Here is a 27,441-nt window from a genome sequence, read left to right as displayed (position 1 = left end):
CAAATTATTTTTGCCTCTTAGTGTCATGCAGCCATTGTAAGTTTAAATGGTCAGTAACTTTTCACACAACTTTGCTTTAAAATATTACAGGTGAATATAAGAACCTTTGTTTGTTTAAGCATGCATGGGATAGGCATAAGGCCATCCTTCATATAAGATAGGGCCAGGGGCTATCCATAGTACTCAGTATATTGGGCAGACTAGATGGGCCAAATGGTTCTTATCTGCCGACACATTCTATGTTTCAATGTTGTAATATATTGTCAGAAAAAAAAAATGATATTCCTGATGAGAATATCCGCAATTGGTATGTTTCTACTGCTGTCCCCAGCACCTACCTAGTGCTGTCAACAGTATAGCATAGTCAAAACAGCTGGAAGACTCCAGTTAAATTTATTTTATGGCTGGAAAAGTGATTCATAACTTACTTCTCTTCCATCTGTTTCTGTAGAGACATGACCAGTTTCTCCAGTCGCACTTTCTCTGTACTGCATTCTGTGTACTATGGAGAGTATAACAAATTATGTGTACATACAAAGAAAATAAAGTGTGTATTAAGACTACTTGTATGTACTGAGTTTCATTTCTAAACACATGAAAGGACCAGACATGTGTTTTACCTTATTAAATGTCTGGTGATCACTGGTTGTTTATATTCATAATCTTCATCACAATACTTATATGCATGGCTGCCATGGAAGAAAGTTGATGCTAGCATCATGTATGTTTTTTTTTACTTGGTTGTAGAATAGCACAGGGGTAGGGGCACTGGGTACTTTTTGTCTCCCTGCAGAAATTCATCTATAACACAGGGCAGATTTGCTGCAGATATTTCTGCAACCGTCAAAAACGTCTGAATACAGTTTGTAAAAATCCATACACCTGCTGCAGAAACAATCCCATTCAGATACATAGAACTGATTCTCAGTTGCAGAAATATATAATTACAAACCTGGTCCCGAGCAGACTCCAGTTCATGATATTGTTCTTCTAGTTCTGTGTCTTTTGTCTTCAACATGTCCCAGACCTTTTGTAGTTCCTCCCGAACTAGCATTAATTCAGAGTCCACTTCCTCCAAGGAGGCCTGATTAAAATATCCAGATAAGAGACAACTGAGGCTGCAAGTATTTGAATGTAATAACAACAGCACTTTATCAACTTATTAAAAACATTTAAAGAATACTTGTACTTTCAGAAAAGTTTTGATATGTCATAGTGGCATTTCAAAGGGTTTGACGGGGGTCTGAGTGCTGAGATTCCTGCCCATCACTAAAATGATAAGTTAGAAGAGCTCACACAGAGTAGCGTTTCTCCTCACTGCTGGTGACGGGCTCAGTGACTTTCTACCGAGCGTGTTTTTAGCAGGGAAGGGGGGGTGACAGTGCTCTTTGTGAGCGCTTCTAACTCATTTTGGCGATCAGCAGGAATCTCAGCAGACCCCCACCGATCAAAATCTTTGATATGTCCCCATGCGATATGAAAATGTTTAAAAAAAACAGGCACACTTTCAAAGTTTCATAATCCATATTAACAACAGGACACAACAGAAATATTTTATTTGATACTCACCTTTATATATCCAGATTTCTTACGTTTTAACTCTTCCAGTTCCTGTTTTACAGGCAGAACAAATGTTTAGGCAAACTATAATGAATACTAGTAATATATGATAACAGAGTGTTGCATAACAAAAAGGAGATCCCTTCATTTATCTTTGCAACATTTAATCTCAACAGTGGAGCTTTTTTGTCTAAAGGGAAAACAATAGGATCTGACTTGTTAAACTTTAACCACAATCAAGCTACCTCTAATTTAGGCCTGAATCAGACTGAAGTATTTTTCATCCATGTGCTTTCTGTATGTTCAACAAACTGCACACAAACAGTAGGCAGTCTGTGTAAAAACAAGCTAAAAGTCAATGGTACAATTCACACCTCACTTTTCTACACAGAACTAAGGGTGTGCACTACTTTTCTCCGTATCTCAAAGAACAAGGATCTGGAAACCACTGGAGACAACTGTCATTGGCAGCTGCCAGGACAATGTCCTACACAGACATAAGAACCACTGCAGACTGAATGAAGCCTAAAGAGGAAATCCTGAAGATACTGGCAGGGTTGGCTGATAAAAATCTCATGTCTGTTGCTCGCTTTAAAGTTTCTCACCTCCTTTAAAGTAAATATAAGTTCATCCTTCTGCTTCTTTGCTTCTTTTTCTTTTTCCAGCTGCTGCTCTAAACTGTAAATTTCAGACCTGAAATCAAACAGAATCATATTGAAAAACAGTGCAAATCCAGAAATAAGAAATCAACTTACTATACTATGGAAATTCATTGTTATCCAATCAAAATGTATAGTTTCTTTGGTTTAAAATGCTCTGTTAGCTAGCATGATGTATGTATTGTGAGGTCCACAAACTTCAGATCTGCAAAATATGGATACAGGCTGTGTGCATGCTGCATTTTTCGCAAAACCAATAGTAGAAATGCTTATTCTTGTCCGCAAAATAGACAAGAAAAGGACAGGTTTAACAATGTGAAGGATGGACAGATGGATGCAGACAGCATTAAGATGACATATGTATGCTGTCTGCATTTTCTTCAGTCCCATAGAAATGAATGGGTCCACATCTGAACTACAAACAATGCGGATCAGGTGCAACAAAATTTGGACGTGTGCATGAGGCCTTATTCAGCAGGAACTACTCCCAGGGCTGATCAGTTTTGATTGACACAGAAGTGTACGGCTCATGATACAGCTCTGATATACATACTATAACTGTACACTGTCTGTGGGTACGTTACATGACCTGGACAGAGCTTTTTATTGAGCTTTATTGTTCATTGAGTAGAAATCTTGGAACGGGTAAGAATTTCATAATGAAAATATATTTTAAAAACTGCATAGCTTTTTGCTAAACAGAAAATACCCTTGACTTGCTGAAACCAGGATACTTACTTAATACATGGGTTAATCGCACTCACCCGCTCAGAATACTGTACTACACTGCCATGTATAGACTGTTTCTTTCTTTTTAGTCAGGAGGGTCAACAGACTCAAACATTGCCCAGTTTAAAAAATAGGTTCTACCAGATAACAAACCTTTGCGATTGGCTCACAGAGCTCTGGACTTCCACATCACCATGACAATCCTGAAATGACATACAATATACATGTATCATTTGTTAGTGGCCTTATTTGAAATAAAATTAAAAACCACCTGCCTAAATTGTGTAGGTCCCTCTTCTGCAGTCAAAACAACTTTGAATTGTAAAGGCATGGAGTCCAGAAGACATGCCATTAGGGAATAATGCTGCCATGAAGGGGTGTACTTTACCTGCAATAATGTTTTTAGGTAGATGGTATATCTAAAAGTAACATCCTCATGATTGCCAGGACCCAGCATAACATTGTCCAGATCACATTGCCTCAGCCAGATTGCCTTGTTCTCATAGTGCATCATGGTGCTATCTCTTTATCAGGTAAGGCTCTGTTCACATTTTCGTCTGACTATTGTAGTTCATCGTATACAGCATTGCCAAATACGAAAGTGTACCGCCGGATTCCCATTGACTATAATGGGATCTGGCTGGACAAAAACCGCTATCATTACAAGGTAACAGCTTCCCCGATCTCAGCGAGAGGAAACTGTTACTAGTGTGGGAGCACACAGCTCCTGCATCTTCACCACTCATGTTCTGTGATCAAAATTGACCACGGCATCTGAGGGGTTAAATGTCATAGATTGTCGTTATTGCAGATCTCAGTTTAAAAGAGCAGAAACCTGCCAGGTATGGCGTCTGCTGTACGGTGGTGGCAGTCAAGGGTTTAATTGCCCTAGCTGTTCTGCCAAAATCTTGTATTGAACAGTTCCAGGACATGCCAATGAGTCTTCAATATTTATGAGCTCCAGGCTCTCCCCGCTCACCTGATGCTCATTGCAGTAGGAAAAAAACCTCTTGATCAGTGGTGGGAAGGAAGGAAAAGGCAGGCAGTAGAAAATGGGTGACAGATTTTCTTTAAAAGGGTTATCCAAGTTATATAATGCCCTCCCCCCATATGCCCGGGCCCCTCACAGAGGTTGTACTTACCTCGTTCCCTGGCACACGCGTCACTTCTCATACCTGCACGGCTGCCATTGCATCTCCCCATTGCGCGGATGAAGGAGGGCAGCCAATAGCAGGCCACGATGGAAACAAGCCTCCCTAACCTCACCCTGGATGCTAGGCCTGCTGTTGGCTGCCCCCCCAACACTGGATGCTTTCATCCACACGACAGGGAGATGCAACGGCGGCCGTGCCGGTATGAGAAGTTATGCGGGTGCTGGGGAGCAAGGTAAGTACAACCGCTTTGAGGGGCCCGGGCATATGGGGGGGCATTATAGAACTTGAATAACCCCTTTACGGTAGCAGACAGGAGTCAGCATGGACAGTTTTTGACTTCACAGCCCCATAAACAGCTTCAGTGCACTTGGTGTTCTGATTCTTTTCTATCATAGTCAGCATTAAAATGTTCAATTTTTTAAATTTTCAACTCAATTCTTTAGGACACCTACCCCTAATGCACACTGTTTCGCTCATGGACTATGTTGTGAATGTTGTGTTTGCACACAAAGACACTGACCTGGCTTCTTCTCTCTTCTGCAAGTTTAGATTCCAGTTCTCCTACCCTGCACTGTAGCATCTCCCGACGGCTTTTCTCCAATTCTAGCTGCTGTCGGCGTGCATCCAACTCAATGCGCAGGACAGATCCATTTTCAGTCTGTGTAGCATACAGTATATAGGTTAACAGGTGCTTTTGTAATTGTTCATTAATGTCATACAACCCCTACCTATAAAAAAGGGTATTATACATAGTGTACCTCCTCCAGGTCCACCAGTGGCATCCTTTAGACATATATACAGTTGAAAACGGCCCCAGGAACCCCCTCCCCTGCCTCCTAATAGGGGATGGGGCAAGCTGGAGGTAGAGAGCCCAGGTCTTGTCACTGTTGAAGGGACCTGCTGTCACAGTGTAGGGGAGGAACACCAGAATGACAACAGAAGGAAAATAACCAGGAACTAGGCCTCAAGGCTAGGGAAAGGGAAATGGTGACCACCTACGGTGACCCTAAACCTAGCCGTGACTCCTGTCAGTATTAATAGACCCTGAAGGTGGGAATATTCATACACTGGAAACCTAGGCCCTAGTTACCCTGAAAATCCCTAGGATTAGTGACAGGGTCTGAGACTACTGGTTCCTTCCCAGATGAATGAACCAGCGTCTCCCTGAGGCCTAGTAAACAATGAGCAAACGGGAACAACAAAATACCAAGAGAAGTACACTTATCTTCAATAGAAAATGGATGAGCAGGAACTCAGATGAGGACCACACACCAGCTCTTTCAACTCCAGGCAGAGAATTTCAACCGCATGGTATGAAGTGTGAGTCCAGACTAAATAGTATTTATCAGCAGCACATCCCTGATTTCACAGTCTGATGTGCTGCCGATAACTGAGCACCTTTTATGATGAGTTTTTCTTCGTTTATCAGCTGAACTGCAGGACAATTACAAAGGCCAATTACTGGGAACAAGAGCGTCAATAAATGTCTATTCCTTATAATTGTCCTGAAAAATCAGGCAGTGTAATAGACCCTTAAATGGCTTGGCCATGTTTTTTACATTTTTTAAAATTCCCCTGACTACATCCAGTGGGACGTCACTGCTGAGGCCAGTCATTGGCTGCACCAGTGAATGGACCCCATCCGTGCAAGAAGTTCACATGCAGTGCCAGAAGTGCAGTGAAAATAGCACGGGATACACAGAGCCAGAACAGGGTGGCGGGGAGCAGGTTAGTATAAAAAAAAAAATGGATTGCACTTTGTTGATCTGAAGACATCAGTGGCTGCAGCACCTTCAGGCTGGGTTTTACACATTGCTTTAAAAAAAAAAAAACGCCTCATAAATGCATTACAAAAAAAAAAAAGCATCAAACCCAGTCTCAGAGTGTTAGTGTGCAGCCTCATGTTCAGGTTTAGGTTTTCATGCAGTTTTTGAGGCCAAGATCAGGAGTAGATAAAAAAAAAAAAGGGAAGTATTATCTGTCCTTAAAGGGAACCTGTCACTATGAAAATTCAATATAAGCTACAGGCAGCAAGTTATAGAGCAGGAGGGGCTGAGTAAATTGATTACATATATATATATATATATATATATATATATATATATATATATATATAGGAAAACCTTCAGTATAACTTGTATTTCATTCATCTAAATTCCTGCTCCTTCTGGGCTTTGAAGTCAAGGATGCGTTCCTATCAGTGATTGACAGCTGTCTCTATATACACACTTATGTCTCATTCACACACCAATGTTCAGTCAGTGATTTCCATCAGTGATTTTTGAGCCAAAACCAGGTGTGGCTCTAAACACAGAACAGGTGCAGATCTTTCCCTTATGTATGTGGAGGCTCCAATCCTGGTTTTAGCTCACAATCACTGACCAAAACACTGACGTGTGAATGAGGCTTTACACAGAGATAGCTGTCAGTAACTGATAGCTGTACATGGGGGAGGTATTATCAGTGATTGATAGCATTCTCTGTGTAAGGCCTCATGCACACGACCGTTCCGTTTTTTTGCGGTCCGCAAAAAAACGGAAGCCACCCGTGTGCCTTCCGCAATTTGCGGAATGGAACAGGCGGCCCATTGTAGAAATGCCTATTCTTGTCCGCAAAACGGACAAGAATAAGACATGTTATATTTTTTTGGCGTGGCTACGTAACGGAGCAACGGATGCGGACAGCACACGGAGTGCTGTCCGCATCTTTTGCGGCACCATTGAAGTGAATGGGTCCGCACCCGAACCGCAAAAACTGTGGCTCGGATACGGACCAGAACAACGGTCAGGTGCATGAGGCCTAAGTGTTTATACAGAGATAGCTGTCAGTCACTGATAGTTGTACACAGGGAAGGTGATAGTAATGATTGATAGTATTCTCTGTGTAAGTGTGTATACATAGATCGCTGTCAGTCACTGATAGTTGTACATGGGAGATGTGTTATTAGTGATTGATAGCATTCTCTGTGTAAGTGTGTATACAGAGCTAGCTGTCAGTCACTGATAGTTGTACTAGGGAGAGGTGTTATCAGTGATTGATAGCATCCTCTGTGTAAGTGTGTATATATACAGTAGATAGCTGTCAGTCATTGATAGTTGTACATGGGAGAGGTGTTATCAGTGATTGATAGCATCCTCTGTGTAAGTGTGTATATATACTGTAGATAGCTGTCAGTCATTGATAGTTGTACATGGGAGAGGTGTTATTAGTGATTGATAGCATTCTCTGTATACATAGTTGCACAGAGAATGCTGTTAAATTCCTGCTCGTTCTGGGCTTTGAAATCAAGGAGACGGTCCTATCAGTGACTGACAGCTTTCCCTTTATGACTGAGTACACAGAGACAGCTGTTAATCACTGATAGGACCGTTTCCTTGACTTCAAAGCCCAGAATGAGCAGGAAGTTAAAAAGGTTTTCCGAGCTTTAACCCCTTTGGGACACAGCCTTATTTCACCTTAAGGACCAGGCCATTATTTGCAAATCTGACCAGTGTCAGTTTAAGTGGTGATAACTTTAAAACGCTTTGACTTATCCAGGCCATTCTGAGACTGTTTTTTTTTGTCACATATTGTACTTCATGACACTGGTAAAATGAAGTAAAAAAATTATAATTTTTATTTATAAAAAAATACCAAATTTACCAAAAATGTGTAAAAATGGCAAATTTCCAAGTTTCAATTTCTCTACTTCTATAATACATAGTAATACCTCCAAAAATAGTTATTACTTTACATTCCCCATATGTCTACTTCATGTTTGGATCATTTTGGGAATGATATTTTTGGGGATGTTACAAGGCTTAGAAGTTTAGAAGCAAATCTTGAAATTTTTCAGAAATTTTCAAAAACCCAATTTTTAGGGACCAGTTCAGGTCTGAAGTCACTTTGCAAGGCTTACATAATAGAAACCACCAAAAAACCACCCCATTCTAGAAACTACACCCCTCAAGGTATTCAAAACTGATTTTACAAAACGTCGTTAACCCTTTAGGTGTTCCACAAGAATTAATGGAAAATAGAGATACAATTTAAAAATTTCACTTTTTTTGCAGATTTTCCATTTTACAAATTTTTTTCCAGTTACAAAGCAAAGGTTAACAGCCAAACCAAACTCAATATTTATGGCCCTAATTCTGTAGTTTACAGAAACACCCCATATGTGGTCGTAAACCGCTGTACGGGCACACGGCAAGGCGCTGAAGGAAAGAAATGCCATACAGTTTTTGGAAGGCAGGTTTTGCTGGACTGTTTTTTTGACACCATGTCCCATTTGAAGCCCCCCTGATGCACCCCTGGAGTAGAAACTCCATAAAAGTGACCCTATCTAAGAAACTACACCCCTCAAGGTATTCAAAACTGATTTTACAAACTTTGTTAACCCTTTAGGTGTTCCACAAGAATTAATGGAAAATAGAGATACAATTTCAAGATTTCACTTTTTTGGCAGATTTTCTATTTGAATAATTTTTTTCCAGTTACAAAGCAAGGGTTAACATCCAAACAAAACTCAATATTTATGGCCCTGATTCTGTAGTTTACAGAGACATCCCATATGTGGTCGTAAACCGCTGTACGGGCACACGGCAAGGCGCAAAACGAAAGGAATGCCATACGGTTTTTGGAAGGCAGGTTTTGCTGGACTGTTTTTTTTGACACTATGTCCCATTTGAAGCCCCCCTGATGCACCCCTGGAGTAGAAACTCCATAAAAGTGACCCTATCTAAGAAACTACACCCCTCAAGGTATTCAAAACTGATTTTACAAACTTTATTAACCCTTTAGGTGTTCCACAAGAATTAATGGAAAATAGAGATACAATTTCAAAATTTCACTTTTTTGGCAGATTTTCCATTTTAATATTTTTTTAACTTTTACAAAGCAAGGGTTAACAGCCAAACAAAACTCAATATTCATGGCCCTGATTCTGTAGTTTACAGAAACACCCCATATGTGGTCGTAAACTACTGTACGGGCACTCGGCAGGGCGCAGAAGAAAAGGAATGCCATACGGTTTTTGGAAGGCAGATTTTGCTGGACTGTTTTTTTTTTACACCATGTCCCATTTGAAGCCCCCCTGATGCAACCCTAGAGTAGAAACTCCATAAAAGTGACCCCATCTAAGAAACTACACCCCTCAAGGTATTCAAAACAGATTTTTACAAATGTCGTTAACCCTTTAGGTGTTCCACAAGAGTTATTGGCAAATGGAGATGAAATTTCAGAATTTCAATTTTTGGGCAAATTTTCCATTTTAATCCATTTTTTCCAGTAACAAAGCAAGGGTTAACAGCCAAACAAAACTCAATATTTATGGCCCTGATTCTGTAGTTTACAGAAACACCCCATATGTGGTCGTAAACTGCTGTACGGGCACACAGCAGGGCGCAGAAGGAAAGGAATGCCATATGGTTTTTGGAAGGCAGATTTTGCTGGACTAGTTTTTTTACACCATGTCCCATTTGAAGCCCCCCTGATGCACCACTAGAGTAGAAACTCCAAAAAAGTGACCCCATTTTAGAAACTGTGGGATAGGGTGGCAGTATTGTTGGTACTAGTTTAGGGTACATATGATTTTTGGTTGCTCTATATTACACTTTTTGTTATTTACAACATTCATCTGACAGGTTAGATCATGTGATATTTTTATAGACCAGGTTGCCACGGATGCGGCGATACCTAATATGTATACTTTTTTTTATTTATGTAAGTTTTACAAAATGATTTCTTTTTTGAAACAAAAAAAATCATGTTTTAGTGTTTCCATAGTCTGAGAGCCATAATTTTTTCAGTTTTTGGGCGATTACCTTGGGTAGGGTATGATTTTTGCGGGATGAGATGATGGTTTTATTGGCACTATTTTGGGGTGCGTGTGACTTTTTGATCGCTTGCTATTACACTTTTTGTGATGTAAGGTGACAAAAAATGGCATTAATTACAAAATTAAGTTACAGTAATGTATGTCAAGTCTGTTGTGTGTTTTTCCTTGCTGGAAGGAAACAGCATGATATGTTGTTTTTTTGCGGCATTTAAGGCTAGGGTTATAAGTCAATGATGTTGCACTACGACATACCACGACTGCGACAAAACAGTCGCAAAAAAGTTTTATTTTTGTGCAACTGTCGCTTCGCTGTCGCAGCATGTCTTGAGATTGACAATCATTACAAAAAATGTCGTGCGACAGACACGTGACAGTGTAGTTGTACCCTTTTTGTTGTGTGACACATGTCGCCGTATAGCCTAAAATGCAGCCACAGGTGGCAGTACCCTCAGCCTGAAGCTACAACTACGGTAGAATTTTTGCAGCACTTTTAATTGATTTTAACTATTAACTATTCAGCTACAGCTGTAGTACAAAGCAGTAGATTGACTTGTATACAATCTAGTGCACTCTAGCTCTCTCACAAGTTAAAACAGTCCTTGAATGGGACGTCATGCTACCTCTGAAGCCAAAACCAGGAGTGCATTAACCTGTAGAGGACCCGCACCGTACATGTACGGCGCTGGTGTATGTGACTTAAAGGGATATTCCCATCATAATGATCACTGTTAAATCTGTTAATCATTTGACAGTGATCATTTTTGTAAATATATTTGATTAACCAATTCCCACCCTTTAGGAGAAAATTCATCCCCACTTACCTCATTGTTGTCATTCGGTCTCCCCTGGTTACGGCCACCGCTCTTCTCCAGAATCCCTGTGGCCACGCTTGTGCAGAAGACTCCTTCTTTTCTCCCGGCCGGGCCGCACACTGTCCTGAATGCGCACGCCACCGCGCATGCGCCATGGTGACTTCTTCCTGGCCAGAATAGTACAGAGCCGAGAACGCGCACGCCAGCTCTGTACTATACTGGCCAGGATAAGTCACCATGGCGCATGCGCGGCGGCATGCGCATTCAGTCCAGCGCGCGGCCCAGCCGGGAGAAGACGTCAATCGAGATGAAGCCGGCCCCCAGCCAGAATCCAGGAAGTGAACGCCGCGCTGGCAGCAGGTAAGTATGAAAAGGCGCCAAGGGAATACCCCTTTAAGGACCAACGCCGTACTTGTACGGCGGGCTGATCGGGCGAGTGCAGGAGCTGCGCCCACCTGATCAGCGGTACAGATCCGGCAGTCACTGACACCCAGGCCCCTGCAGCATACACCGGCATCGGTTAAAACACAGATGCTGGCGTGATAACCACTTGTACGCCGTGGTGAAAGCTGACCGTGGCATGCAGAGGGTTCGCGGAGGGTACGGGTGCCCTCCGCTTCCCCATCGGGTTCCCGCGCTGCAGTGGCGGGGACCCGATGGCAGAGAAGGCAAGCCCGATGCCTTCCATAAGCATCGGAGCTTGCCTTATACGGAAGCCTGTGAGATCCAGCCCTTAGGCTGGGTCTCACAGGCAGGCTGTCAGCATAAAAGCTGACAGCCAATGCATTACAATACAGGTTGTATTGTAATGCATTGCAGAGGGGATCAGACCCCAGAAGTTGAAGTCCCAGAGTGGGACAAAAATTAAAAGTTTATAACAAAGCAAAAAAATGTGTTTTTCATAATAAAAAAAAAGTTTCAAGTAAAAAAAAAAAGTTCCCAAAATAAGACACAAAATTGTAAAAAAGAAAAAGAAAAAAAAAGAAGAAAACCAGACATATTGGGTATTGCCGCATCCATAATGACTGGCTCTACAAAATATCACATGATCCACCCCCTCACCTAAGCGCCGTAGAAAAAAATAAAATAAAAACTGTGCTAAAACAATCATTTTTTTGTCACCTTACATCACAAAAAGTGCAACACCAAGTGATCAAAAAGGCGTATGCCCCCAAAATAGTACCAATCAAACCATCACCTCATCATGAAAAACATGAGCCCCTACATAAAACAATCGGGCAAAAAATAATATGGAGACACTAAAACATGATTTTTTTTTTGTTTCAGGTGTTAAAAGTAAAAAAGTTGACATATTAGGTATCGCCGTGTCCGTAACAACAAGGTATATTAAAATATCACATGACCTAACCCCTCAGGTGAACACCGTAAAAAAATTAATAAAAAAAAAATGGTGTCAAAAAGCTCTCACAAAAAGTGTAATACCAAGCGATCAACTCATCCGGCAAAAAATGGGACCCTACCTAAGACAATCGCCCAAAAAAATAAAAAACTATGGCTCTCAGAATATGGAGACACTAAAAAATCTTTTTTTCAACAATGCTTTATTATGTAAAACTGAAACAAACAACCAAAAAAACTAGTCATATTTGGTATTATCGCATCCGTTACGGATGCTCTATAAAATAGCACATGATCTAATCTGTCAGATGAACATTGTAAAAAACAAAAAATAAAAACAGTGCCAAAATAGCTATTTTTTGTTACCTTGCCTCACAAAAAGTGTAAAACATGATTTTTTTGGTCTTAAAAATGCTATTATTGTGTAAAACTTAAATAAATAAAAAAGTATACATATTAGGTATCGCTGCATCTGTAAGAACCTGCTGTATAAAAAAGATGAACTAACCCCTCAGGTGAACATCAGAAACAAAATAAAATAAAAACTATCAAAAAAGCCATTTTTTGTCACTTTACATCACAAAAAGTGTAATACCAAGCGATCATACGTACCCCAAAATCATACCAATTAAACCGTCATCTCATCCCACAAAAAAATTAGCCCCTACATAAGACAGTCACCCAAAAAATAATAAAAAACTATGGCTTTCAGAATATGGAGACACTAAAAAATCTTTTTTTCAAAAATGCTTTATTATGTAAAACTGAAACAAACAACCAAAAAAACTAGTCATATTTGGTATTGTCGCATCCGTTACGGATGCTCTATAAAATAGCACATGATCTAATCTGTCAGATGAACATTGTAAAAAACAAAAAATAAAAACAGTGCCAAAATAGCTATTTTTTGTTACCTTGCCTCACAAAAAGTGTAATATAGAGCAACCAAAAATCATATGTATCCTAAAATAGTACCAACAAAACTGCCACATTATCCCGGTGTTTCGAAAATGGGGTCACTTTTTTGGAGTTTCTACTCTAGGGGTGCATCAGGGGTCTTTAAATGTGACATGGCAACTTAAAATTATCCCAGTGAAATCTGCCTTCCAAAAACCATATGGCGTTCCTTTGCTTCTGCGCCATGCCGTGTGCCGTACAGCAGTTTACGGCCACATATGGGGTGTTTCTGTAAACTACATAATCAGGATAATAAATATTGAGTTCTGTTTGGCTGTTAACCCTTGCTTTGGTACTGGGAAAAAATTGATTAAAATGGAAAATCTGCCCAAAAAAGGGAAATTCTGAAATTACATCTACATATTTCTTTAATTCTTGTGGAACACCTAAAGGGTTAACAACGTGTGTAAAATCTGTTTTGAATACCTTGAGGGGTGTAGTTTCTAAAATGGGGCCATTTATGGGTTGTTTCTATTATGTAAGCCCCACAAAGTGACTTTAGACCTGAACTGGTCCTTAAAAATTGGGTTTTGGAAATTTTCTTAAAAATGTTAAGATTTGCTTCTAAACTTCTAAGCCTTCTAACATCCCCAAAAAAGATAATGTAATTGACAAACTGATCTAAACATGAAGTAGACATGTGGGAAATGTAAAGTAATAACTATTTTAGGAGGTATCACTATCTGTTTTAAAAGCAGTGAAATCGAAATTTTGAAAATTGGGAATTTTTTCCAATTTTTTTTATGAAATATTTTGACTCAAATATACCACTGTCATGAAGTACAATATGTGACGAGAAAACAATCTCAGAATGGCTTGGATAAGTAAAAGCGTTTTAAAGTTATCACCACATAAAGTGACACATGTCAGATTTGCAAAAAATGGATGGTCCCTAAGGTGGAAAATGGCAAGGTCCTGAAGGGGTTAAAAAAAAAAGAGGTAAGGCAGTGGGGCACATTTACTAAAGTATTTGAGCCTGTTTTTAGTCCAAAAAATACTGTTTTAGGCCTATTGCACATAACCGTATGGCTTTTTCAGTATTTTAGGGTCTGCAAAAAACAGATCCGCAAAAAATACGGATGACGCCTGTGTGCATTCCGTTTTTTGCGAAATGGAACAGCTGGCCCCTGATAGAACAGTACTATCCTTGTCCGTTATGGGGACAATAATAGGACATGTTCTATCTTTGAACGGAACGGAAAAACGGAAATACGGAAACGGAATGCATACCGAGTACATTCCCTTTTTTTACATTTTCCCTTTTTTTGCAGACCCATTGAAATTAATGGTTCTGTATACGGATCGTATACGGAAAGCAAAAAACGGAACATAAACCGGGAAAAAATACACGAGCACCGTTCCGTGTGCATTCCGCATTACGGATGCGGACCTATTCACTTCAATGGGTCCGCAAATCCGGAGATGCGGAATGGTGCGGAATGGAAGCACAGAACGGAACCCTACGGAAGCACTACTGAACATATCCTATCTTTTTGCGGAACAGCCGGATCGCGGACCCTTTAAAGTGAATGGGTCCGCGATCCGCTGCGGCTGCCCCACGGAAGGTGTTCGTGCATTGTGGCCCGCATTTTACGTTCGTGTGCAGGAGGCCTTAGACAGTCTTAAGTTTTGGTCACATTTACTACTGAAATTGCGCCTGTTTTGGAGGCTTTTGCACCTTGTTTGCCTGCCGATATCTGAGCTAATTCAAAAATGTTCTAACTTTTTGCAGAAAATGGCAGCGCTGAGCAGTGGAGACCTGTGATGCCATGGAATTTATGTAAGTGCCAGAGAAATGCTGAGAGTTGTGGTTCTCCCCTGTTAAACCTCCTCCCTGCTTAGTGGGATGGAAATATGTTATTTAACTGGGACTGTATGTTAGAGGGGCTGAAGGGAGGGGATGGGTGTTAGCTACATGGGACTGGATATTATAGAGGACTGGAGGGTAAGGAGTGATGTTATTTACATGGGACTATGTGTTGGAGGAGGCTGATAGAGGGGATTTAAGTTATTTACATGGGACTGTATGTTATAGAAGACTGTAAGAAAGAGATGTTATTAACGTGGGACAGGAGGGAGAGGACTGGTGTTATTTACATGGGACTGCATGGTATAGAAGACTGGAGGTAGATGAGTGAAGTTATTTACATGGGACTGTATGTTATAGAAGACTGTAAGGAAGAGAGGTTATTTACATGGGACTGTATCATATAGAAGACTGGTGGGAGAGGACTGGTGCTATATCCATGGGACTGCATGGTATAGAAGACTGGACTGAGAGGAGTGATATTATTTACATGGGACTGTACTGTATAGAAGACTGTAGGGAGAGGACAGGCATTATAATTTATGGGGACACTACAGAGAAGATTATAACTCCAGGGGGCACTGCAGGGAACATTATAAATACTGTGGGCAGTGGTGGGGGCATTACTACTACCGAGGGCTCCATAGTTGTGCCTTATAGATTGGCCTTATTTCTATTACGGGTGCCTTATTAGTACTAAGGGCACTGTGGAGTACTATGGAGGGGAAGGGGGGCTTCCAACTAGCAGTGAGCCCTGTGACATCACCGGCACTAATGAACGGGCTTTAGCACTGCCCTAGCCTGCAAAGCCACTCATCAGTGCGGGTGACGTCACCGGGAACACTGCTAGCGCTGTAAACAAAACAGCCCTTGCCCTACCCTTTACAGCGCAGGCCAAGGGAGAGCATCGGAGTATGAACTGTCAGAGGGGCTGAGTGAGGCGAGAAGGGGATATGTCCAGGTTCAGCTCTGAACCCGGACAACTGCTTTAAAGGGCATCTGTCAGCAGTTTTGAACCTATGAATCTGGCTGACCTGTTACATGTGCACTTGGCTGCTGAAGACATCTGTGTTGATCCCATGTTCATATGTGCCCACGTTGCTGAGAAAAATTATGCTTTAATTTATGCAAATGAGCTTCTAGGAGAAACGGGGTGTTGCAATTACACCTAGAGGCTCCGGTTTCTCTGCAACTGCCGCTCCCTATCTACTTTGACAGGGCCTGGCAGTGAAAATGTCATCAAAACTGGTCATTTCAAAGTGCAGAGGGTGTGGCAGTTACAGAGAGAGCGGAGCCTCTAGGAGTAATCGTAACGCCCACGTTTGCATATAATAAAGCATCATTTTTCTCAGCAAACCGGGCACATATGAACATGGGACCAACACAGATGTCTTCAGCTGCCAAGCACACATGTAACAGGTCAGCCCTTTAATTGTGCAAGCGTATGATGGAGTCCTGAGGGATATCTGAAGGCCTAGGGAGCATTTTACCGTCAACTATCTAAAAAATATGGACTTCATTGGGGGAAGGAAGCCGGCACTAAAGTGCCTAGGGCAGCATCAAATCTAAATATGGCCTTGGCTCCACAGCAGCAGGATGTAGTGTCACAAATCTGGGCATAACTACTGTGAATGGGGCACATATCTGGGCATAGCTACTGAAAAGGGGGCAAATACCTGGGCATAACTGCTGTGAAGGGGGCACATATCTGGGCATAGGTACTGTGAAGGGGGCACATATCTGGCCATAACTGCTGTGAAGGTGGCATCTCTGGGCATAACTACTGTGAAATGGACCCAGATATGGGCATAACTGCTGTGAAGGGGGCATCTCTGGGCATAACTACTATAAAATGGGCACAGATCTGGACATAACTGCTATGAAGGGGCACATATCTGGGCATAAGTGCTGTGAAGGGGCACATATCTGGGCATAAGTGCTGTGAAGGGGGAACATCTGGGCATAACTACTGTGAAGGGAGGGGGCACAGTGTGGGCATTGCTACTATGTGCAGGTAGAAAGGTGGAATAATTACTATTTGGGGGTATTAAGGGCACTGGGTGTGTATAGTTATGCTTTTGTCAGAGTTAGGTGTGACCTAGTATGAAAAAAATATATATACATATTGTAAACATATTGACCCATATTAACAAGATGTTTTTTATTTTATTTTTAGTCACGTATATATTTATATTTGTATGTGTGGTTTTTTTTTTGGGGGGGGGGAAAGGTCTAGGTACATTCCTTGCACAGGGGCCCTCTGCTGTCTGTGTCTGCCCCTGCAGAGGTCAGTATAATACCAAAGCACTGAAAAGCAGGTGAGCTTGATAAACATGCCCCAGTATCTGTCCTTTATACTTAGGGTGCTGCCACGTGTTGGGGTCTATTGATGCAGTTTGTGAAGCCAAAATCTGGAGTAGGTCATAAAAGGAAATTAGTAATGACAGGTTTTTTTTATCTACTGCTGGTTTTTGGCTTCAAAAGCTGCATTAAAAAGCCTAAACATGGAAGCTTTGTGTTGCAGCCAGTTTGAGCAGGCATCTTAGGAGTCGTGACCTGAATCTTACTGGGTCTCTTTTACCAAAGTGTCTGCCCCACTTTTTTGTCTTATTCTCTCATTGATACCCTTGTTTTTTAGTGTCTGCACTATTTATCAACATTATTGCGCCTGTTTTGTTGTATTTTGTGACGCCTGCACCATTTTCTGATTTTAAGACAAATTCTTAAGGCGCACTTAGGTACGCCTTTTTGATGATACATTTAACATGTGCACCTATTTGTCTGTACAAAGTTGCTTAAAACTACAACCCTCTGGGGGTGGGGTATTTTTTGTCCACATGTGTATGATTATGTGGCGCAATTGAGATTTTTTGCCGCACTTTTTCAGATGTTTAGTGTTCTACAATGTAATATTTGACCCTTTCCAAATAGCTTTTTGTCTAATAAACTTAAAGGGGTTCTCCAGGAATTAAAAATAATGAAAATACTTAAATATTATTTTATGATAAATATATTCACAAATGCCTTTCATTAGGTATAATGGCTAGTTTTCTCTGGGGAGAAATCATTAGGAGAAATAAAATGGCCGCTGTCCTGTCAGTACACACAAAACCTGTCCTAATCATACAGGAGGACGTTACTTCACTACAATGAGCCATAGTGCTGCCTCATCCTCTTCTCTGCTTGTCAGGAATTCTGATCCTTAATACAGGTGAATCTCTGTGGGAATGGAGAAGATGAGGAGACATGACAGAAAGGTGAGGTGTGGCTAATGTGCAGAAGTACTTGTTTACAGTCTCCATTACCACACCCTGTCCTGTCCGTCCTCTCTGTACTTCATGTCTCCTCATGAACTAAATTCCCCAGAGATTCAGCTAAAGTTCTTATCATCTGTATTCAGGATCATAATCCCTGACAAGTAAAGAGGAGGAGGAGGCAGCTCTTTAGCTCAATGCTGCGTGGTAACTTGGCTTTCTGTCCAGGAATTAATGCGACAGCGGCCATTTTGTTTCCCCTGATGATTGCTCCCTAGACAAAATGAGCCATTATAAATAATGAAAGGTATTTGAGAATATATTTATAATAAAGTAATATTTAAGTATTTTCATTTAATTCCCGGAGAACCACTTTAAAGTTTTAGTGGCATATTTTTTCTTTTTGAGCCACAATAATACATTAAGGTGCAATAGTCTCGCACCACAATTGCTAAGTACTATCAGGCGTAAAACGTCTGCGCTGCAAACAAAATACGGCTAATTTAAGATCAGCTGTGCCTCAAATAATAAATCAAACCCTAAATGCGTGCACATGATGGGGGGGGGGAAAGGGCAGAAAATGACGGAGAAAACGGCGAGCTTAGTAAATGTGCCCCACTGTGTTTCCTTTTTATCCTTAGCAGATTTAGGTCTCTTTATCTATAGTTTTGGTGCTTTATTTGTTTATGTATGAGATTGGACCTTTTACAGTAAGGCTGGGTTCACACCTGAGCGTATTCGATAAGCGCTTTTTACAGGCGTTTTTATCGGGCGTTTTTGAGGCGTATTTTGGGGCGTTTTTGTATTTTGGAAACGCGCGTAGTACGCAGGTTTGTGTGATTAACCACAGAGGCATCCAATGAAAAACTGCCACAATACGCGCGGTTCACACCAGATACGCGCGGTTCACACAATACGCGCTGTAAAACGCTCAACAGGCAAAAACCAATGTTTCCCTATGGGCATGGTTCTCACCTGAGTGCTTTACAGCGTGTACGAACGCGCTGTAAAACGCCCTACGCCCCAAGAAGTACAGGAGCTTCTTTGGGGCGTATTGTCGCGCGTAACACCTCTGTTTTTCATTGTACGCCTCTGTGGTCAATAGCAAGAACGCGCGTACGACGCGCGTTTCCAAAATACAAAAATGCCCCAAAATACGCCTAAAAAACGCCCGATAAAAACGCCTGTAAACAGCGCTTATCGAATACGCTCAGGTGTGAACCCAGCCTTAAGGTCCTTTTAGGCTAGATGCACATCTGTGGCTAAATTCAGGTATTCTTTTCCAGCATAGGAATAGAATACCAGAATGACCAGATCTGGCATATGCCGGACACCATCAGTGCTTGACGGATCATATTGACTCTGCTGGACAAATTACTGCTGTTCTTTTTTTGCTGGAATCTGAAACAGAGGCTCCTGCTGGAAGCTCAACTGCAAATGTGAACTCAGCCTTACATGAGCAGATAATCTGGCAATAAACATCATATCGATGATACAGTACAGCGTCTTGCACAGCACTTGTTTAGTACATTTACATGTAGAGATCGTTGTACCGTATGAGGATGAGCTGTCGTTAGTACAATCACTCATCACCGCATATTTTGCATATAGTTGGTAGCTCTACGCCTGTTTACATGGGGAGATGTGCTGCCAAGAAACAATGGGGAGGATTTACTGTTGTGCCAAAAACCTGGCGTCTTTGCTATGTTTCACATTTATTAACTATTTTAGACAACTTTTTACACTTTTTGGAGCAGATTTACATAAAAAGTGCTGTAAGTCCCCTTCTTTGTCCAGCTGTGCGACAATATTTTTCAGGGGCTGGTGTAGTTTTTACTCCAGGCGTACGGACTGAGACAGATGCGCTTAATTTATGATGGGGTGCACGCCTTGTCATAAATTAGATGGATCTTACGGCAGCACAGAGGGGAAAACTAAGACCGGCGTAAAAAGCTGGTCTTAGTAAATGTGCTTCTTTGTGCCTTGTCCAATGAGGGCTGTGACTTAATGGAAAAGGGTGTGGCTTCACGCAAAGTGTGCGTGGTTAGATGTGACATAGAGCACCAAAAATTTTTACTTTTTTTTTTAGGTAAAATAAGCCAATAGGTGGTGTAGTCAGATTAGACAGTCTTAAGATGTGCGGATTCTGGCCATCTGAGGAACGTCCGGCTCACAATAGATCTGTGATATGGACATGAATAGGACATGTTCTACAAAAACTGCGAATAGTGTGGTAGGTGAAAACTTAACACTGAAGTTTTAAGTGCTAGTAATAATAATGGGCAACCATTTGTCTTAGAATGTGAATTAATACATAATTTAATTAATTGATTTAATTATATATTATTTTGCAGTTACATTCACAACAACAAATGCACTATGGTAATAAAATATAGGATTATAGGATTAAAAAAAAAAAAAAAAAAAGGTCACCGTTAAAACAGTCTTCTAGTACATTTTACATCTGGTGGGAGGCAGCTTGTACTACAGCATGTCAGCGCTTGTTAACATATGACTGGGGAGTGTGGGAACGAACAATTGTTAATACGATTGTTTGTCCCCTTACGGTATTCTTTGGTTGGCAGCACATCCCCAGTTTACACAGGGAAATGCACTGCCTGCAAATTATGATTTTTGGTGTCACATAAAAGCTGTGGTCACCCAAGTGCTTGCTCATTTGTCGGGTGATCAGGAGCATGTTTACACGGTCATCAGCCATACTCTAACCACCTTGGCTTCACATACGTTGCATAGCTGCAAGTTGGGTTTAAAAAAGTAGAAAAACCATACCAGAGACAGTTGTCTCACCTTCAGCTTTCTCATCTCTAATTCCAGGTCTGATCGCTCAGTTTCCAGCTCCTTTACTTTGTCACTGTAGAGATAACGTATCCAGTCATCCTCAACCCAAATCATTTAGACAAATATTTTCTACATTCCAGCAGACAATCATTTAAGGCACATAAGGGAGTGCCAGCACAATACATTGTGCATGGACAATATTCATTTGTGGTGCCAGCTCCCGTAAATAAGAAGGGCCTGGCAATAGCTCTACTTACGAAAGGCAGGACATAACATTAGAGGCTACAAAAGACGACTTACAAGCAAAGCTCAGAAAGAAGTACTACGGTAGTAAACACATCACATACCGGTAGTTTCCATGTCTTAATGTTATTGTAGTGTGGATTTTTTTTATATTTAAAACTATTTCCATGTTTTAGAAATCCTTTATTCGGCTCGAAGGCATGCTTGCCAAGCATGGATAAAAGTTGAGTATCACAGATCTCAGGATGAGGAGTATACTGCTTATCGAAAAACCTGGTTTCCATCCTGCTATTGTTGTTTTTTTTTTTTTTTACACAAAAGTGTAATCGTGGTGCACTGGACCATTTTCCACGTCAGTGAATCTTGTTCTACATCCTAGGCTTCCCTTACTTCTATTCTTTGTCATTTGCTACTACTAATGTGAGCAGAAACACAGGACACACAGAGTATAATGCCGGCATATACTAGCTACAGCAGATGTTGTGAGGCAAGAAGACGTCACAAGGAGTATTTTCTGAGCTGAAAAAAACCTGATGCGGAATCTGCATCGGGTGTTTTTTGATGCGTTCTTTGATTCGGTTTTGGCATTGATTTTCATTCCTGCCAATTCTCAATGGGAATTCTAGATGCGGATTCTGCGTCAAGAATGGACAGGAAACTTATTTTTTTCTGTGGTGAGGTTTAAAAGGCGTACTTTATGCCACATTTATTATATGTCGCATGTTGTTTAATGAATTTGTCTAATCATTAAAGGAGTTTTCTGCTTTCTGCATATTGATGACCTAGCATCAATATCAGAACAGCGGGGTCCGACACCCGGCACTGCTACCGATCATCTGTTTGAAGAGAATGCAGAGTTCGTATGAGCCCTGAATTTTCTTCACTGTTTACCTGCTCATCGCCGACATTACAGTGGTGAGCAGGTGTAAATAATACTACGCCATCCCATTCACTTGAATGGGACAGAATGTAACTACAAACTCTCCGTACCACGGCAACTCTTGTTGTTGTGGTGCTTGTATTATCCCACATTTATTTTTATCACACCACTTTGATTTAGATTGTACCACTAACAGACAAAAAATATACGGTTAGCAATAATCATTACATGTATGGCCAGCTATACAGTGCCCATACACATTCAATAACTGCCGGCTAAATCAGTGCTCTACACAAAAAAAAATAACCAGGAGCCATTGGCTCCTAAACTGAAAAATTTATAAACCAAATAAAAATTTTATTGCGAAATTTTAAATGCATATAATTAGAATTTAAAAAAGGAGTAGTGAGCCAGCACTACATATAGGAGAATACAGCACCACATACCTCTTACATCCAGTGACATCTTCTGTCATGTAGACCTTCTCTTTCCTCTTCTCCTCCATTTGACCCAGACCACCATGACAAATTCTTTTAGCTGCATTTCATCTCTACAGAGTTTGTTACACAGACACATTAGATTTTTCAATTCTTTCATCAACCTCCTCATCCTGGTCATCCTGCTGCCACTCCCAATATTGTGGCCATCGTGCTCCCCAATGCCCCAGGTACTATACTGCCAAAAAAATAGTGACCCCAGTAGAAAAAATGTTCCTATAGTGTCTAGAGCTATTATAAATGCCACCTAGAGTGCCCCAGTAATAATAATAAAACCTTAGATTGGGCTCCAGGTAATAATTTATGCCTGTATAGTGTCCCCAAAAATAAAGTCCCCTAATATGTCCCTGTAATAGAAATGCCCCTACAGTGCCTCCCCAATAGTAATTTCCCCTCATACTGCCCCCACAGTAGTAATTTTCCCTACACGGCCCCCACATAGTAACTTCCCCCCTCTCTGCCCGACAGTAGTAATATGCCCCACAACGGCCTGCACATAGAAATTTTCTCCCACACTGCCTCCATAGTAGTAATATGCCCCAAAGTTGTAATTTCCTCCCACACTGTCCTTCAGTGCCCCCCTTCTGGCCAGTAATGTCCCCCAGTGCCTCCCTTCTGGCCAGTAATGTCCCCTAGTGCCCCCCTTCTGGCAAGTAATGTCCACCAGTGCCATCCTTCTGGTCAGTAATGTTCGCCAGTGCCACCCTTCTGGCCAGTACCCTTTGGCCAGTAATGTCCCCCAGTGCCACCCTTCCGGCCAGTAATGTCCCCTAGTGCCACCCTTCCGGCCAGTAAGCTCCCCCAGTGCCATCCTTCTGGCCAGTAATGTCCCCAGTAGGGTTGTTGCAAGTATCGAAATTTCAACACCCAATCAATACTTTTGTCCCGGTATCGATATGATACCGGGATTTCCATTTTTCGATACTGGGCTGCGCTGCTGCGCAGTCTAGTATCACAGAACATGAGCGCGCTGCTGTCGGCGAGCTCATGTTCTCTCAGCAGCACAGGGGAGAAGGAAACAGTCTATCCCTCCCCCTGTGCCGCTGCCACCAATGAGGAGAGAGGGGCGGGTGCACTGCGCCACCAATGATAGGACTTTTCATGGGTCCGGACTTTAAGTAGCAGACTGCACAGAGCGGCGCCCAGAGATGTCCCAGCACTTACTATTATTCCTGGGCGCTGCTCCATTCGCCCGCTGTGCCCCATTACTGTCTCCTGCTCCATATGCTAATTACTATCGGAGCAATGGCGAGGAGACATCAGCTTCTCTCCTGGGCGTTCCTTCTCCCTGTGCTGCGATTGGACAGCGCTACAGCCAGGGAGAAGGCCCAGGAGGGAAGCTGATGTCTCCTCCCCATTGCTCCGATAGTAATTAGCATATGGAGCAGGAGACAGTAATGGGGCACAGTGGGCGAATGGAGCGGCGCCCAGGAATAATAGTAAGTGCTGGGAGATCCCTGGGCGCCGCTCTATGTAGCCTAATACTTAAAGTCTGGACCCATATAAAGTCGTCTTTAACACATTATACAGGAGGCAGGTGCCGGAAGCAGAATCACATAGCCGACACCCTGCATCTGACAGGGAGCTGCGATCAGCGGCAGTTAACCCCTCAGGTACGGCACCTGAGAGGTTAACTGCCGCTGATCTACTGCCAGTACCCGCCTCCTGTATTAAGGGTTAATTATCATTGGTGGCGCAGTGCGCCCTCAACCCCCCACCCCATTAAAATCATTGGTGGCACAGTGCGCCCGCCCCTCTCAACCCCCCAGTATTAAAATCATTGGTGGCAGTGGCAGCTTCTAATTGGAGCCCCAGCTCTGTAATCCTGGGGCTCCGATCAGTTACCATGGCAGCCAGGACACTACTGAAGCCCTGGCTGCCATAGTCAGCTCCCTGCTGCTGTGTGCACAAAGCACAGAGCAGCAGGAAGAGTGTGAGGTCCTATTCACCGTAGAGATAGATCTATTAGGATGAATAGGCCAAGGGATTAGAAGATCTCAGGTTCTAGCCCCTAAGGAAGGAAATAGTTATTAAATAAAAAGTGTAAAAAAAAACAAAACACCAAAATATTAAGTATAAATCACCCCCTTTCCCACTTTCACATATAAAATAAATAAACATATCACATATCGCCACGTCAGAAAAGTCCAAACTATTATAATATTTAAAAAATCTATGCGCTGAACGCCGGAACAGAAAAAATTTATAAACAAAAACTGCGCGATTCGCCATTTTTTAAAATGCGGAATGCACGTGGCTTTTTTGGTTTATTTTTTTTCGTGTGGTATCGAATGGTATCGAGTATTACAATACTTTTTTATGGTAACGAAATCTAATCAAAAATTTGGTATCGCAACAACTCTAGTCCCCAGTGCCCCTCTTCTGGCCAGTAATGTCCCCCATGCCCCCCTTCTGGCCAGTAATGTCCCCCATGCCCCCCTTCTGGCCAGCTATGTTCCCCATGCCCCCCTTCTGGCCAGTAATGTCTCCCAGTGCCCCTTCTGGACAGTAATGTGCCCCAGTGCCACCCTTCTGGCCAGTAATGTGCCCCAGTGCCACCCTTCTGGCCAGTAATGTGCCCCAGTGCCACCCTTCTGGCCAGTAATGTGCCCCAGTGCCCTCTTCCGGCTACTAATGTCCCCCAGTACCACCCTTCTGGCCAGTAATATCCCCCAATGCCGACACTTAAAAAAATTAATAATAATAATCTTTTACTCACCTGTGTCCTTTCGCCGACGCTCACTCGCTGCTGACACGGCCCGGGATGGTGTGACGCAGAGGCGCAGGATGGTGCGATGACGTCATCACGCCCGCCAGCTCTGAGCTTTTTCTACCAAATAGGCCTCAGGCCTTCTAGGCCTGAAGCCTATGACGGCGTAGGGGCAAGGAATTATGGGCACCCGTGCTTCGCCGCAATATTCAGCTGCAGTGCGGCAGTCCACTCGCAAATGGCGACAAGACTAAAAAGTCTTTTAGCCATCTGCAAATTTCAATGCGCATTGGTGACCGTTTTGGTTGCCATCTGGAGCACTGTAAATGATTAATAGCCAATCGCATTTTCTCCTGACTCCACCATACAGGGGTGTATTTTACCACCATCCAAACCAAGCAAATGCTTGTGGCCCCAGAGTTCAGAGGGAACCTTGCTGATCACAAGAGGTTGACTGAAAAAAATTACAAACTAGGGGGAAATCAGGGGCCTTTTCAATACTGTAAAGCAGTAGTATAAATGCCCAGGCTGCACCACTAAGCTCAGAGGGGGACTAAGTGGGCCAACTGGGGCACAGCTTAGTGGTGTGATGGGACATAACTTTGCTTGGGCACCAGAAGTACAAAACCATCTCTTCCCCCATATATATAAAAGCTCATGCACATGACCATGATCGGTCCAGGAAACACGATCTGTGTGTCTGCCAGATCTCCTGGGCCCGACTGCGACTCCCCTGAACTGAACTGTGAGTTCAGTACAAGAGATCCTATATCACCTGACTGCATATATCATAAAAACTATGATGCAGTCAGTTCAGTTCAGGGGAGCCGCGGTCAGCTCCGGAGATCCAGCAGACTCACGAACTGCCAATCATGGTCGTGTGCGTGAGCCCTAAAAGCTCGGTTCAGCTGAGCGTGTATGTCTTTTTAGGAGAAAGCCACTGACAGACATCTCTGGTGGTCCTAGAAGAACAAAAGGATTGTCAACATCATCTATTGGGGGAGAGTCAGGAGATCCTCATACAGTATAGAGTGATAGCTGGTTCTGCTAACAATACACTTATGTCTATGGAGGCATACTATTTCTACTAGTTAAAAGTATATATCGACACCTATCAGTCCTTTTTTTTTTGTAATGTGTTTTTTTGTAATGTATTTTTTTTGTAATGTATTTTCTGATTGCAGATTTTTTTATTTTATTTCCTGCAAATGATTATGGGGGCAGCCTTATTGCCTGATCTGTTCTTAGCAGCATTAAGAAATATGCTTTACAGCACCACCATGGGCCATAGACACAATGGATAGGAGGGGACCACATTGACTTTTCGAGGCATGCTCTGTGACCTGTGCAAAGGTCAGAAAGGAGTAGATAAGCTTTGACTATCAATTACTGCAAATGGTGGATCCTGTGATATCTATCTATCTATCTATCTATCTATCTATCTATCTATCTTTCTAAAAAAAGAAGCAGCAGCAGCACTGGAGCTGACAAAGTGCAAAAATGGTGTCCGCAATCAAGACCCCAATCCACAGGTCAAAGGAATAAGTTCTAGAAGAGATAACAGCATTCCAACTGCAATACTGGAAAACCATTGATTTATTCTGAAATGTCCATAAACATGCGACATTTCAGCTCCCACCTGGAACTCTTTTCAAGCATGCTTGCTGCATGCTTGAAAAATGCTGAAATGTTGCATGTTTATGGACATTTTAGAATAAATCAAGAGTTTTCCAGTACTGCGGTTGGAGTGCTGTGATCTCTTCTAGAACATATATATAATATCTGTCATTCTAATCCTGCTTGTGATGATAAGCAGAAGCAGATAGGTGCAGTAAAGTAATCTGTGCAGACCAAGAAGTGGCGCCTATCATTAGGCTTAGTGGCCAGGCCAAAAAAAACTGCAGGATTTTATGTTTTTTTAAATATAGATATTGAGATGGAAAATGAAAAATAACCATCAAAAATTATTTAAAATTAGTTTTACATAAAAACTGTGTTTAAACAACAGGTCATTTTCTAAGGACACATTCCCTTTTACAAAAAGGGATATCTTTACTGTCTTATAAATAACATATACTTGTAATTGGAAAGGTTAAGCGCAAAAAGCATGGAAGGTGTAGCTGTACAGCGCATTTCAATTGTTGACTCTTCAGGTATCAATTATAAGATGAAAATCCGGTATAGGAATTTTATAGATAAATAT

At 42.0% G+C, this 27,441-nt stretch overlaps 1 protein-coding gene across 2 annotated transcripts in view; it reads right to left on the bottom strand.

The window, feature by feature from the left end:
* Positions 1 to 27,441, bottom strand: part of LOC120985679 (centromere-associated protein E-like) — a 110,755-nt gene that overhangs the window by 39,250 nt on the left and 44,064 nt on the right. Inside the window, exons 17-23 of one of the 2 annotated variants that reach the window (XM_040413757.1) lie at positions 20,918 to 20,981; positions 4,623 to 4,760; positions 3,102 to 3,151; positions 2,166 to 2,253; positions 1,570 to 1,611; positions 953 to 1,084; positions 429 to 502 (exon numbers count right to left, since the gene is read on the bottom strand). In XM_040413757.1, coding sequence (XP_040269691.1) covers positions 429 to 502; positions 953 to 1,084; positions 1,570 to 1,611; positions 2,166 to 2,253; positions 3,102 to 3,151; positions 4,623 to 4,760; positions 20,918 to 20,981 — 588 coding nt within the window. The remainder of the gene's footprint in view (positions 1 to 428; positions 503 to 952; positions 1,085 to 1,569; positions 1,612 to 2,165; positions 2,254 to 3,101; positions 3,152 to 4,622; positions 4,761 to 20,917; positions 20,982 to 27,441) is intronic. The other variant, XM_040413758.1, reaches the window with a different exon arrangement.

This window comes from Bufo bufo, chromosome 1 (genome assembly GCF_905171765.1).
Source record: "Bufo bufo chromosome 1, aBufBuf1.1, whole genome shotgun sequence".
In the NCBI taxonomy this organism is placed as follows: Eukaryota; Metazoa; Chordata; class Amphibia; order Anura; family Bufonidae; genus Bufo; species Bufo bufo.
This window is presented reverse-complemented; position numbering and strand designations above follow the sequence as displayed.